The sequence below is a fragment of the Equus caballus genome, chromosome 7 (assembly GCF_041296265.1).
Source record: "Equus caballus isolate H_3958 breed thoroughbred chromosome 7, TB-T2T, whole genome shotgun sequence".
NCBI lineage: Eukaryota > Metazoa > Chordata > Mammalia > Perissodactyla > Equidae > Equus > Equus caballus.
Window position 1 is genome coordinate 73,739,543 of NC_091690.1, and position 12,438 is coordinate 73,751,980.

The window sequence follows — 12,438 nt, forward strand, 5'->3', positions numbered from 1 at the left end:
AAGGAGCCCCATTTCGTACCCTTTCTACAAAGCTGTCTATCTGAGACCTACCTCCAGAAGCACCCCCAACTTGGCTTTGGAGCATCTGAGCACACTGGAAGGGAGGAGGAAAGATGATTTTTCCCTCTTTTTGAGTCATCAGGCCTTTGGAAGGTAGCACTGTGTGGTGGAAAATCAGACCTGGCTTCTTTTAAAAAAAAAGCACGAAACTTTTTGTTATGTAAAATTTCACACATACACAAAAGAGAGAACAGTATGATAAATCCGTGCTTTAAATCCCGGCTTTACTGTTTATCTGCTGTGTGACCATGGGCAAATTATTTCAGCTCTCTGAGCCTCTGTTTTCAGAGTCTTTGTGTGATGAGTAATTTACTGTGTATAAAGGTCTTACACCCAATGAATGTTGGTCTGTCTCCTTTCACCTTGCTCTCCCGCCAAACTCAGTTAAATCATCTGTAAAATGGAAAAAATAATACCTCTCCTGCTGTCTTTCTCAAATCCTTGTTAAGAACTAAATACATGGAAGTGGTTGGCACAGGGTGTGGCACATGGTCCACGCTCAGCAGAGGTTCGTGGTTATGGACGGCGTGTCTGCAGTGCACGTGCACCTGTGTGAACGTGTGCCTAGAGCGCTCAGTGGTGTGGTTTATGGAAAGAGCTGTGCCCGGTTCTGCTGTGCTTCCTCAGCATTCTAGACAGTCTCTTCTCTCTCCCCTTCAGCCTCTGGGAATACAGAGGTGAATTGGTCCGTCTCTGACCTGAGGAGCTGCATACAGACTGGCTGTGAGGACTAAATGGGAATGGAGTCCCAGGAAGGGGAGGGAGGAGGAAGGAAACAGGAACCCAGGGATGGATAGCACTGAGAGCTGGAGGGGTGGGGGAGGCTTCCCAGAGGAGGGGCCAAGAACAGGGGTAGGATCTAGATGGTCAGGGAGACAAGGGGTGATGTTCCAAGCAAGAGGAGTGGCTCAGACTACAGTGTGGAGGTGAGTGTGGACAACACGTGCACAGCTTCTCTGATGTGGTCATTGTCTCTCTGACCTCTTCCATGATGGGGAGCTTGCAACCAAAAAGAATAGATCGCTCCACATTGACATCTCTGATCATGGGAAAGATTTCCCTTATTTTCAATAAAAACCTCTAATTGAAGATAGTAAACAGACTGTTGAAATAGTGAAAATCAGAATGAAGGTGGTAAAGGAGCTAGCAGTAAAAATGGAAAGGAAGAGTGAATGTAAAAGTTATTACAAAGAACATTGAGCAGCCTGTACTATCTTTTTTTTTGTCATTTGCAAGCTTTTTATCTTATTCAGTCCAAACAAAACCCCTAGAGGTAGGCAGAGCAGCAATCATTACCACCAGAGAAGTGAAGCAAGGGCCCCGATCACACAGCCAGGGAGTGGTAATGCCTACCGGCTCCCAGGCCCAGTGCTTTTAGAGGGCTGCGAGGCAGCTGTATGTAGGGGAAGGAGTGAGTCATGGAGACTGCAGTGGTGGTAGATCTGGATCACTAGAAGGCCAGTATGGCTGATAGAACTGTGGGGGTGGGGGGGGGGAGTGGTGAGCATGATGGTATTATTGATAAGGTAACCTAACACGTTTGATAGGGCAGTTACTGTTGTGTTTTCTAAAGCCCTCTTACATGCGTTATCTTCTTTGATATTCACAGAGGTAGCCGAGAGCCAAAACAGAGTAGTGTTGAGGGAGAAGGGAGTATCAAGCCTCCTCCCTCACCCCACCCCAGGCTTTTGAGCTCTTCGTGCCAGCATGGAGAAGGTCTGAATCCTACCCCCAACCCCAATTTTACCGCTCTCCCCAGGAAGGGCAAGGGGGCCTCTCTCTCCAACCACTTCCCACCACAGAGCATAGAGGGTGCTGGGGCCTGACCTGACCTGATCTGCCACCCAGGCAGAGAGGTATCTAGGACCAGCAGAGAGACTAGGGGCCTTGGCCTATAGGAGCAAAGGACATGGTCACAAGGGCTTCTGGGGCAGGAAGAACAGCCATGTTGTGTGTGGCCTCAGATGATAGCACCTGGAAAGAAGTCCATTCGTTTGGGAAATCTTATTGAACACCTGTTGTGTGCCAGGCCCTGTGCTGGGTAGCCAGGATATAGCAGTGGATCAGACATGGGCCCTGACCTCTACAAGCTCTCAGCCTTGGATGGAGACAGACTGTTTTAACGCAGAATGATCAGTGAAGTAAGATAGAAGCAGAACAGCCTGTGGGAGTGTGAGGGATGGTACCAACCCCTGGGTGGGAGAGAAATAAAGAAGCCTTCCTGGAGGAAAAGCCTGAACCGAATCTTAAAAGATGAGCAGGTGTTTGCAGGAAGACCAAGGTGGGAGTGGGGCTGGAGAGGGAAGTTAGGGCTCATGTGAAAAGGATCTGCCCTCAGTTTAGTGGGGGGAACCCTTTGGAGGACCATGAGCTTGGGGCTGGGTTCTGAGCACGTTCAGGGGAGCCAGGGTGACCGTCTGTTTGAGATGTAGTAGAGGGGAGTCTCTTAGGGAACTGGAAGAGCTCACTGTTACTGTCTTTCTCCACTCGGAAGGTCTATGACTGTGTCAGATCAAAGGCAGGCGCTGTGCCAGAGACAGCAGTGGGCTCCCTGGGCCCAGTGGACCAGGCCTTCTCTCCCACCAACACCATTTCCAATGCCTTACCCTGCCTGGGTGATGAGACCCAGGCTAGCCACCAGCACCAACCAGGACCAGCCTATGAACCCCCACCTCCACCCTATTTTCCTGGCCTGAGCCCTATTGACAGATCCCCCAGAATCTGAAGGAATTCAAGACAAATGGTTAAGAGGATGGAGTTAATAAAATTTGAAAAATTGAGGCCTGTCACTCCACTAAACTTTTTTCAATACCACTGACAGAAACATATTTCCCCAATGAGTGACCTTCCACAGCTGTAGCGGGCAGGCGCAGCCACAGCATTGCTGCCAGGAAGCCAGTCTGCTATTTATCAAATATTATAAGCTGGGACACACTAATCTGAAGCAAAGAGAGGAGGGGAGGGTCCTGCACTATACTGCCTGAGGTGCTCCAGGTGTTGGCCCCAGCCCCAGACAGGCAGTGGGAGGTGACGGATGGCCTGCGATTAGCACTTCCCACCTCCGTCCGGCCCTCTCACTTGCTCCCAGAGGCCTGACCCTCTAGACCAGCTGCTCGGCCCGAAGGGGCCCTGGGTGGGAGGCAAGGGGAGGTCAGGCCAGGGCATGGGCCATCCTGATGCCCCCAGAGAGAGCAGGAGGGTGAGGCCCAATGTGGTTATTTATTGGAGTGTAATGGTTTGTGGCCGTTGGTCGTGGAGGTGAAATCGATCAGTTGTAGAAGTCAGGTTCTATCAATTATTACAGCAATTAGTCAAGTCAGAGCAAGAGAGCAAGGGTGTAGGGACTAGGGGACTAATATTAGATGGACATTATCTATGGTGCCCCCACCTCAGCCTTCCTAAAGTGGGCACAAACGTGCTGCCCTGAGGCTCCAGAACCTTGGGGAGCCCGGCCAGCTTCCCCCCTAAGGAGTGGGTGGAGTGAGGTCTGACTGGGAGCTTCCTGGCCCAGCAGTGCTTTAAAAGGCGTCCCTGTGCTGACTGGCACAGGTGCAGAGATGTCCTACCTGTCCCCATCCCATCCTTTATGAGAAGTGACCCGACTCCTACTAGAAATTACTCAGTGGCCAATGTTTATGGCACACATTTTTCATTCTGTAAGCAAATATAGATCACTGACAGCACTTGTTTGAAGCAGCTAATCTCACCCCCTCTGTTCTTTCTTCTACTGTCTTCCTCTCTCCCCTTCTCTTCCTCTCTCCCTCCCCTCTCTCTCCCCTTTCTCTCCCTCTTCCTTATCCGTTTCTCTTCTCTTCTTCCTTTTGCTCCTCTTTCCTTTCCATAGGTCTCTCCCTGACCCCCCTTCCACTCCAGCCCATATCTAGTGACAGAGCTCCCCTGGAGGCTGCCTAAGAAAGGAGAGCCTTTCCACTGCTTAACTGTAGCTCCCTTTCAGCCCTCGCTGTGGCCTGGGAGCTTTAGGGGGAGGATGCTGTCTGCCACTGGCCCTCAGACCTTGCAGAGCCCTTCAGGGCTGAGCACCAGAGAGAACAGGGGAGGGCTGGGAAGACCTGGCCAGGTGAACAAGCCCTGTGCACTTCATTCGTCCTGAACCCCCACAGTGCTGTCTGTCTCGCCCTCCTTCAGCACGCTGATCATACTCGGCCTGCGTTGTAGTTGTTTGGTCATCTCTCATCCCCATTGGCTTCTGGACAGCTGGAATTGTGCCTGGACTTGAACTCTAGGTAGCACCTAACCTTCAAGACAGGAAGAGGTGCCTGCAGAAGAGACAGAGAAGGAATGGTCACAAGGCTGTGAGGAAAACCTGAAAAGGTGCTTTTATGGAACTCAAAGGAGGGGCCACCGCATGGCTGAGTGGTTAAGTTCATGCACTCTGCTTACGTGACCCGGGGTTCACAGGTTCAGATCCTGGGTGCAGACCTACACACTGCTCATCAAGCCATGCTGAGGTGGCATCCCACATAGAAGAACTAGGCTGACCTACAACTAGGATCTACAACTATGTGCTGGGGCTTTGGGGAGGGAAAAAAGAGGAAGATTGGCAACAGATGTTAGCTCAGGGCCAGTCTTCCTCACCAAAAAGCATACTTTAAGAAAGAAAAAGAACATTTCAAAAAAAAGCCTCAAAGGAGAAAGTGGCCAAGGTATCAGTTGCTACAGAGTGAGTGGTCAAGAAACGTAAAGAAGAAAATTATTCATTTACTTTGCCAAACCCCCACTGTCCTACATACAGGGCTCCACAGATAGAAAGTGCCCAGTAAGTGCCAATAGACTTGAAAGAAAGATTGAGCCTCCAACTGAGCCTCTGAGGACTTGCCTGCCAGTTAGGAAGAGCAGACACCCTCCTTACTACGGACAATGCACTTTATCTTGTGAGCAGTGAAAAGCCATTGAAGAATTTTTCAGCAGGAATATGTCATGGCTGCCCCAGTGGGAGTGGGAAGAATTGGAGTTGAGAAAGCCTGGGGATGGGTTTGACTCCTGGTCCAAGCAAATAACTAGCTTTGTGACCTTAGACTAGTTATTTCACTTCTCTGAGCCCAGTTTTCATGTCTATAGCATGGGGATTCTAATTCCTACCCCTCTGGTGCTTTTAAGGATTAAGTGATAGAATGTACATAAAGTACAGAGCACAGTGCCTGGCACGTTACATAGTCAGGAAATACCAGCAGCAGTTGTGATTACCTCCTAGGTATATAATATAGCCAAGAGACTTGAAAACACACGTCCACACAAAGACTTGTACATACATGTACATAGCAGCATTGTTCACAATAGCCAAAGCGAGGAAACAACCCAAATGTCCATCAATTTATGAATGGATAAACAAAATGTGGTATATCCACAGGATGGCATGTTATTCAGCCATGAAAAGGAATGAAGTACATGCTACATTCCTGTTTTCATGTTGTAGGATGTTTCATGTTGTAGCATGAATGACACATGCTACAACATGGATGAATCTTAAAAACATTATGCTAAGTGAAAGAGGCCAGACACAAAAGGCCACATATTATATGATTCCATTTCTGTGAAATGTCAAGTATAGGCAAATCTGTAGGGACAGAAAGTAGACTAACGGTTGCCAGTGTTGGGGGGATTGGGCGTGTCTGTGATAATGATTATGGGGTTTCTTTTCAAGATGATGAAAATGGTCTAGAATTGGATAGTGGTAATGATTGTACAACCTTGTAAGTATATTTAAAACCACTGAATTGTATAGTTTAGAAGGTTGACTTTTATGGTATGTGAATTATATCAATAAAAAATTATATATATCAATATTTTATACTAAATTCCTATTGGAAAATAGGATCATGTATAAAAGTGTTAATTTTTTCTTATTGATAATAAGTTTCCTTGGCCTGGATCATACCTCCTGCCCTCGGCCCCTTCCCCCTCCTCCTCCCACACCTCTTCCTCTGCAGCCCAGGAAGACAGCCACATGTAAATGCTTAATAAATGCTTACTATTGTTAACAGCTTATAGGCCTTTAAGAAGCAGAGAGCTTCAGTAGGAATAGTTTTATATCATGAAAAAAATGTTTCCACAGCCTGGGATTGAGAAACACTGATTTTTTACTGTCCGTCAGCAGATGGTGGCTGGACACCCACTCTGAGCCAAGCCCTGTGCTGACACGGCCTTGCCTGCATATTTAGTGACCCCAGCCAGTCCACTGCATCCGTATGGCAGGGACTGAGTCTTAACCCTTCTTTACTTCTAGGCAACACTTCCCTAGCAAGAGAGAAGATCAAGGAATGTTCTATTTAACACATAGTTCTTGATCATCTGCTGTGTTCAAGGCACAGCTTTCTTCTTATCTTTCTTTCTGTCTTCCTGCCTTAGGAGGAGTGCCTTTGGGGCCGGGCTAGATCTGATTTTTCTGTGTCCCCAGGCCCCACTCAGTCAGGGTTTGCCAAATTGAATGGAATGGACAGTTTTTGAAGAGAAGAGTGAGGTGCTGAGACCTGGGCTTTGGGAAAGAGATTCTGACAGCCTGGGAATCAGAGTAGCCTTTCCTCCATAACTGGCAAGCCTTTGCACCAAGTAGACACTTTCTGCAGGCTCATCAGCTGCTGGCACTTAAGAGAGAAGGTAGATGCATGACCCCCAGAAGGCCCCTTCTTTTTGACATGCTTAACGTTCTTTGTCCTCAAATCACAGGCACTAATGCTTCAAGGAAATGCCTGCCCATGTGCACGCTCTCAGCAACAGCTAGTGCTGGGGAGGGCATGGAACCTTGGGGCTAGCACAGCCAGCTTGGTGAGGCCTGCCCTTCCAGAGGACTTAGCTGACTCTGGCAGGCAAGAAATGCCAGAAGTAAGAGAGCATTAAAGGAGAGAGAGGGGCAGAGAGCAGAAAGAAGGTCTTTTCATTGTTATTTGGGATAGTCTGTGCTTTAGAAAGGAACTCTTTAATGTGATTTTTATGAATGAATATTCATCTTTATACAAATGAGTTTGATAACCTGGGCCTGTTAATGACTAATGCATTGGTGTTGGGGTATATTAATCTATGTGTTTGGTATATTTGTTAGCATGTTCAGCTTTGTGTATTTCTGTGCATATAGCACATCTACGTGTGTGTGGTAGCGTGTGGGTAGTGTGTTTCTACACGAGTGCATGTCTGTGTGGGAGCCCTAATACCCTGTCGGTGTCAAAGAGGACTAAGAACTCTCCTCTCAAAGTAGCTTCGCATGTTTTGCCTCCCGTTCTACAAACTCTTAGGTTTTCCTTCCTCCATATTTTTGTGGGAATTCCTCTCACTGAAATCAGGGCCCAAGGCACCTCCAGGGGAAGGTTGAGGCCCGAGTGATGACTCATAGAGCCTCTGACTACTTCTCCTCTCCTTGTGCCAGGAGCCAACCCCCTGCAGAGGAATGAAATGGGACACACACCCTTGGATTACGCCCGAGAAGGGGAGGTGATGAAGCTCCTAAGGACTTCTGAGGCCAAGGTAAGTCTCAGAGAAATGGATGGCCTGTGGACTCCATGCTGCGTTTCGTCTTTCACTCACTGAATTATGTCAGGCTCTACACCAAAGGCCACTTCTCCTTAGGTGATTATTGTCTGTTTAAATACAAATCCAACCCCCAATCTCATCCACAATAGCAAGTTGCCCCTGTCATGACCAGGAAGAATCCTGGGCCACTTCTGACTTCTGAGAACTAACCTTCAAATTCCGTTTTTGAAGTAATGGGCCTTCCAGCTCCTTTTTATAGGAGGGGAGATAGTGACACAAAATCTTTAGCCCAAGTACTCTTTCCCCAGGCCTCATGTATTCTATAGCTTCATCAAGCAATCCTTTCCCATCATCACTCCATCTAGAACCAGTCCCTGATGCCTCTCTTTCACGTATATTCCAGAGAGCCTGGTATAGAGTCTCAGCCAAAAAAATCTCTATCTTAATTTGATCTTCTTAACCAAACTTTTTTTTTTTTTTAAGATTTTATTTTTCCTTTTTCTCCCGAAAGTCCCTGGGTACATAGTTTGTGTATTTTTAGTTGTGGGTCCTTCTAGCTGTGGCAAGTGGGATGCTGCCTCAGCATGGCCTGACGAGCGGTGCCATGTCCGCACCCAGGATTCAAACCGGCGAAACCCTGAGCTGCCGAAGCGGAGTGCATGAACTTAACCACTTGGCCACGGGCTGGCCCCTCAACCAAACTTTTGAACTCCCTAAAAACAGGCTGCCTTCTTCTCCCAGCCACTGAGCTATAACTCTGGAACTACTTGGCAAAACCTGAGAACTTGAATCACCAATCTCAGAGCTGGCAGGGACCTCAGAAATCAAGTCCAGTGATAGGAAATCTTACCAAAGCCTAAACGAATAAGTCAGAGGAAAACAAAGCTGTTCTGGTTGGAGGAGAGGTGGACCAGAGCCTGCCTGCCTGGCCTGTCCCTTCTTTCCTGGGCAGCTTCCTGTCTGCTGTGGGGGACACGTTTTAAATCTCTGAAGCCTAAATCAACTGACTCGTTTTACTCCTGGGGAAACTGGAGCCCAGGAGTGTGATGTGGCTTGCCTTTGGTCCCAGAGTGAGTTAGCATCAACTGAAACTAACAGACTTGAATACAAGGTCATGAAGGAGGTTCGGTGGAAGGACTAGAACTGGAAGACTTGGTTTCTGACTCTCAGTCTTGTGCTCTTTCCAGCATCATGGAGTCTCTTGTTGGCAAATCGGCTGATGTGCCTTGAGATGATTTAGTGTGGCAGGTCCCACCTAGTGGCAAATATTCTCTGTGTCTTGAGTGAGAGCACTTAGGTCCCTGGACTGAGACAGACGAGACATGGGTCGTGACTCCAGCCCCAACACTCACTGACTGGGTGACCTTGGGCTGTCACTTCCCTTCATTGAAACTGAGTTTATCTCTGTGAAATGAAAACATTGCACTAAATGGTTTCTAAAGTTTTATTCAGTATACGATTGTCTCTGCATCAGTCAGGAAAACTAGTTTATGCTGTTGTAACAATCCAAAATTTCAGTGGTTTAAAACAGCCAAGATTTATTTTTGCCTCATGCTGCAGGTCTGCTCGTCATAGGCACTCAGGGACCCCACTGGCATGGCAGCCACCCTCTAGAATGTTGCTGGTTGCTTTCTAGAGGAAAAAGAACACTCTGGAGGATCTTGCATCTGCAGTTAAATGCTCAGCACATAGGTGGGAACTTCCACTCACAACTCACTGGACAGAACTAATCCCATGTTCCTACCCAATCACAAGGGGGCTGAGAAGAGTAATCCTACCGTGTGCCTAGAAGGGGGAGAACTGGAAATATTGGGTAACCAGCATTGACCATACAGTTTGTCTCCCTGAGATTCTTAGTAACTGTCTTATAATAGTTTCCTCCGGAGAAGGGGAGGAGTTAGGAGGGGGGACTGGCTTTCACAGCACATCCTGAGGGGAACTTGGGACCAGGAGGAGCAAAAATTCCAAGAGAGCAAGAGGTTCCCTCCCTTTGTTCAGATTTTCCACCCCTAGGAGCAGCCCTGGAAGTCGAGTCAGCTTCCCCGAGGGCCTTAAAGAAATCCCCAGACATGTTTCAGATACCCTCAGGGACTGCACTCCCATCATCATCTCTTTCAGTCCCGTCTCTGTGAGCAAGCGCTGGACTTGGTTGAGAGTACCCATGGTTTATCAGGTGATATGACGTAGGGCAGGCACTGGTCTAATCATGTAAAGCAAGAGAACAGTCCTCTTAGTGCCAGCACTGGTGGTGGGTTAAGGCTGCTGAGTAACCTTTAACAAAATTTGGCTGCCCAAGAAATGGCCACACTGATATTGACTACATTAGCACAAGGCTAATGTCCTCGGTGAATAAATGGTGGTTGCATTCCTCTGTGCCAGTCAGACCCTTCTGGACCACCGAGGGCCGTTGCAGACACTACCTTCTGAATAGACAGGGAGCTCTTAGAATCTATGCAGACCAGGGCAGTAAGGAGGCAAGAGGAACTGTGCTATGAGAAAAAGCCAAAGGCAGTCCGGGCACCTGGCCCGGAGAGAAGAGGCTGCATGTAGGCACAGGAATGGCTGTGAGTGAGAAGGGAGGAGATTTATTCAGCAGCAAAGCTAGGACAGAGCCACGCTTAGTGGGTGGCAGCTGCAGAGAAGAACTCCCTAACAGAACTATCGCACAGTGCAAGGGGCTGCCTTTAGAGGCTGGAAGACCACTTAGAGCCAGCCCAGGTTCTGTAGCCTGTCAACTGGAAGACTGTTGCTCAGTTGTCACCTCTCTGCACCTGATCTTTTCATCTGGTCTGGACTTCCTCCATTCAGAATGTCCAGCTGTCTGCTGAGCATCTCCACCTGCTTGCTCTGCTGTCCCATCAGATTCTGCCCATGTGAACTGCCCCTCAGCTCTCCCTGGATGTCAACAGCATTGTCTTTTTCTCAGTTGCTTAGCATCTACTTCATCACCCATTCTTTCTGCTCTGCTTTTTTCCTCTAAGCTGCAAAAAAACTACAAAATTCTTCAAAATTGTGCAGCCCTTTCATGGGAAGAACTCTGCTTTAGACCTGGGTTCTGTCCCCCTCTGCCAATAAGTAAGCAACAGCTACTCCTCTGTGAGTTCAGGCCCTGCGTCTATAACATAGTGACTCAGGCTTGCAGAGTGCTGAGGCTCCAGCCTGAGACCTCAGCTCCCGGCTTGTTGTCTAGACATGGGTTACTGCCACTCTCATCTTATCTTACCCCCCTTCTCTCTTTCCAGCACCCCTGCCACCCAGCTCAGCTTCCTCCACCTTCACTTGCCACTCTAGTGAAGTGTGTGCTCATTATAGAAAATTTGTATGTGTCTCCTTATAGAAGATTTAGAAAGCAAAGGAAAGGAAAATGAAGAGAATTAAATAATTCAGTACATATTTATGAATGACACATGTGTGCCAGGCTCTGGGCTAGATGGGAAGAAACAGATAGGTGAAACACACAAGGAGCTCATGGTCTGATGAAGAGACAGGCAAGTGACACCACTGAGTCATCAGTGTCAGGGAAGCCCAGGGACTGTGGAAACCCAGAAGTGGCTTCTCATCCTGCCTGGGAGATAAAACAGGCTTCCTGAAGAAGATGTCAACTGAGCTGAATCTCAGTTAGGAACACTCTGGCCCTACTACCTGTATGTAAATAATAGTATAGTAATACTATTATAATAATAGTAGGTACCTTTTATTGAGTGCATCTGGGCACCATGCCAGGTCCTCTGATATGTGTTTTTTCCTAAATGAAGCAGCTCTTATTACCCTCATTTTACAGATGGGAAAACTAAAGTGAAGGAAAGAAAGCAGGTTATTTACAGAAAATCAAGTTGTTATAACTAACTATTGGGATATGAATCAGAGATTTCCTCTTATGACACTGTATTTGCCTTTTCTGGACCATATGTGTATATTTTTATATAAATGATCTTTTTGTAACCTGGTTAATATCCTACTGTATATACCCAGGGGTCTCAAACTGGCAGCCATGTTTTATTTTGCCAATCCAGAGTTTTTAAAAAATGTGAATGTAGGGGCCAGCCCCGTGGCCAAGTGGTTAAGTTCACATGCTCCACTTCGGTGGCCCAGGGTTTTGTCAGTTTGGATCCTGGGCGCAGACCTAGCACCGCTCATCAGGCCGTGCTGAGGTGGCGTCCCACATAGCAGAACTAGAAGGATCTGTAACTAGAATATACAACTATGTACTGGGGGGCTTTGGGGAGAAGATGACGAAGAAAAAAGATTGGCAACAGATGTTAGCTCAAGTGCCAATCTTTAAGGAAAAAAAAAAGTGAATGTAATGCTTTAGGGGTTGGAGCATGGGCTCTCCAGCCATAGGTCCCCCATTGTATTATGTGCTTGCCTATCAGACGTTCATATTTCCTATCAGGCCCTGAAGGTGTTTGAGTTATGATCCTAGTTCAATATTTGGAATCTGCTTTTTTTAATCTAGTATTATTTCTTGATGATTTTCACATTTTAAAATTATCCATAAGCCTAATTTTAAGTTTTATTCTGCCTTTTAAAATGTGTCACTTATCTAAGATTCTGTGTCACCTTAAGTGGCCTAAATGCTGTTCTCATTGCTGGCTTGCTTGGTTCTCTCAGCAGTCTCTTGTGTGCAGAAGCCTCCTTGGGGCCCCGAGAAGATCCAGGGTGGGTGAGGCCCGGCCTGTCCCCTGAGCTGGCTGTCTTGGGGAGCATGGGGGAGAGGCAGGTGCTCCTAGCTCTGATACCCGCGGACTGACTTGTGCCCCATCAGGGGTCCACACACAGTTGTGGGGGCTCCAGGAAAGCTCAGGTCACCTCCAGGCAGAATGAGCAGGGCAGGCTTCGTAGAGGAGGTGGCCTGTGATCTCACTTTGAAGGATTTCACTAGATGGAGAGTGTAAT

At 47.6% G+C, this 12,438-nt stretch overlaps 1 protein-coding gene across 2 annotated transcripts in view; it reads left to right on the forward strand.

Moving 5' to 3' along the window:
* CLPB (ClpB family mitochondrial disaggregase) overlaps positions 1-12,438 on the forward strand; it is a 135,913-nt gene that overhangs the window by 90,719 nt on the left and 32,756 nt on the right. For both annotated transcript variants that reach the window (XM_003365377.5, XM_001917473.6), the window contains one exon: positions 7,439-7,536. In XM_003365377.5, coding sequence (XP_003365425.1) covers positions 7,439-7,536 — 98 coding nt within the window. The remainder of the gene's footprint in view (positions 1-7,438; positions 7,537-12,438) is intronic.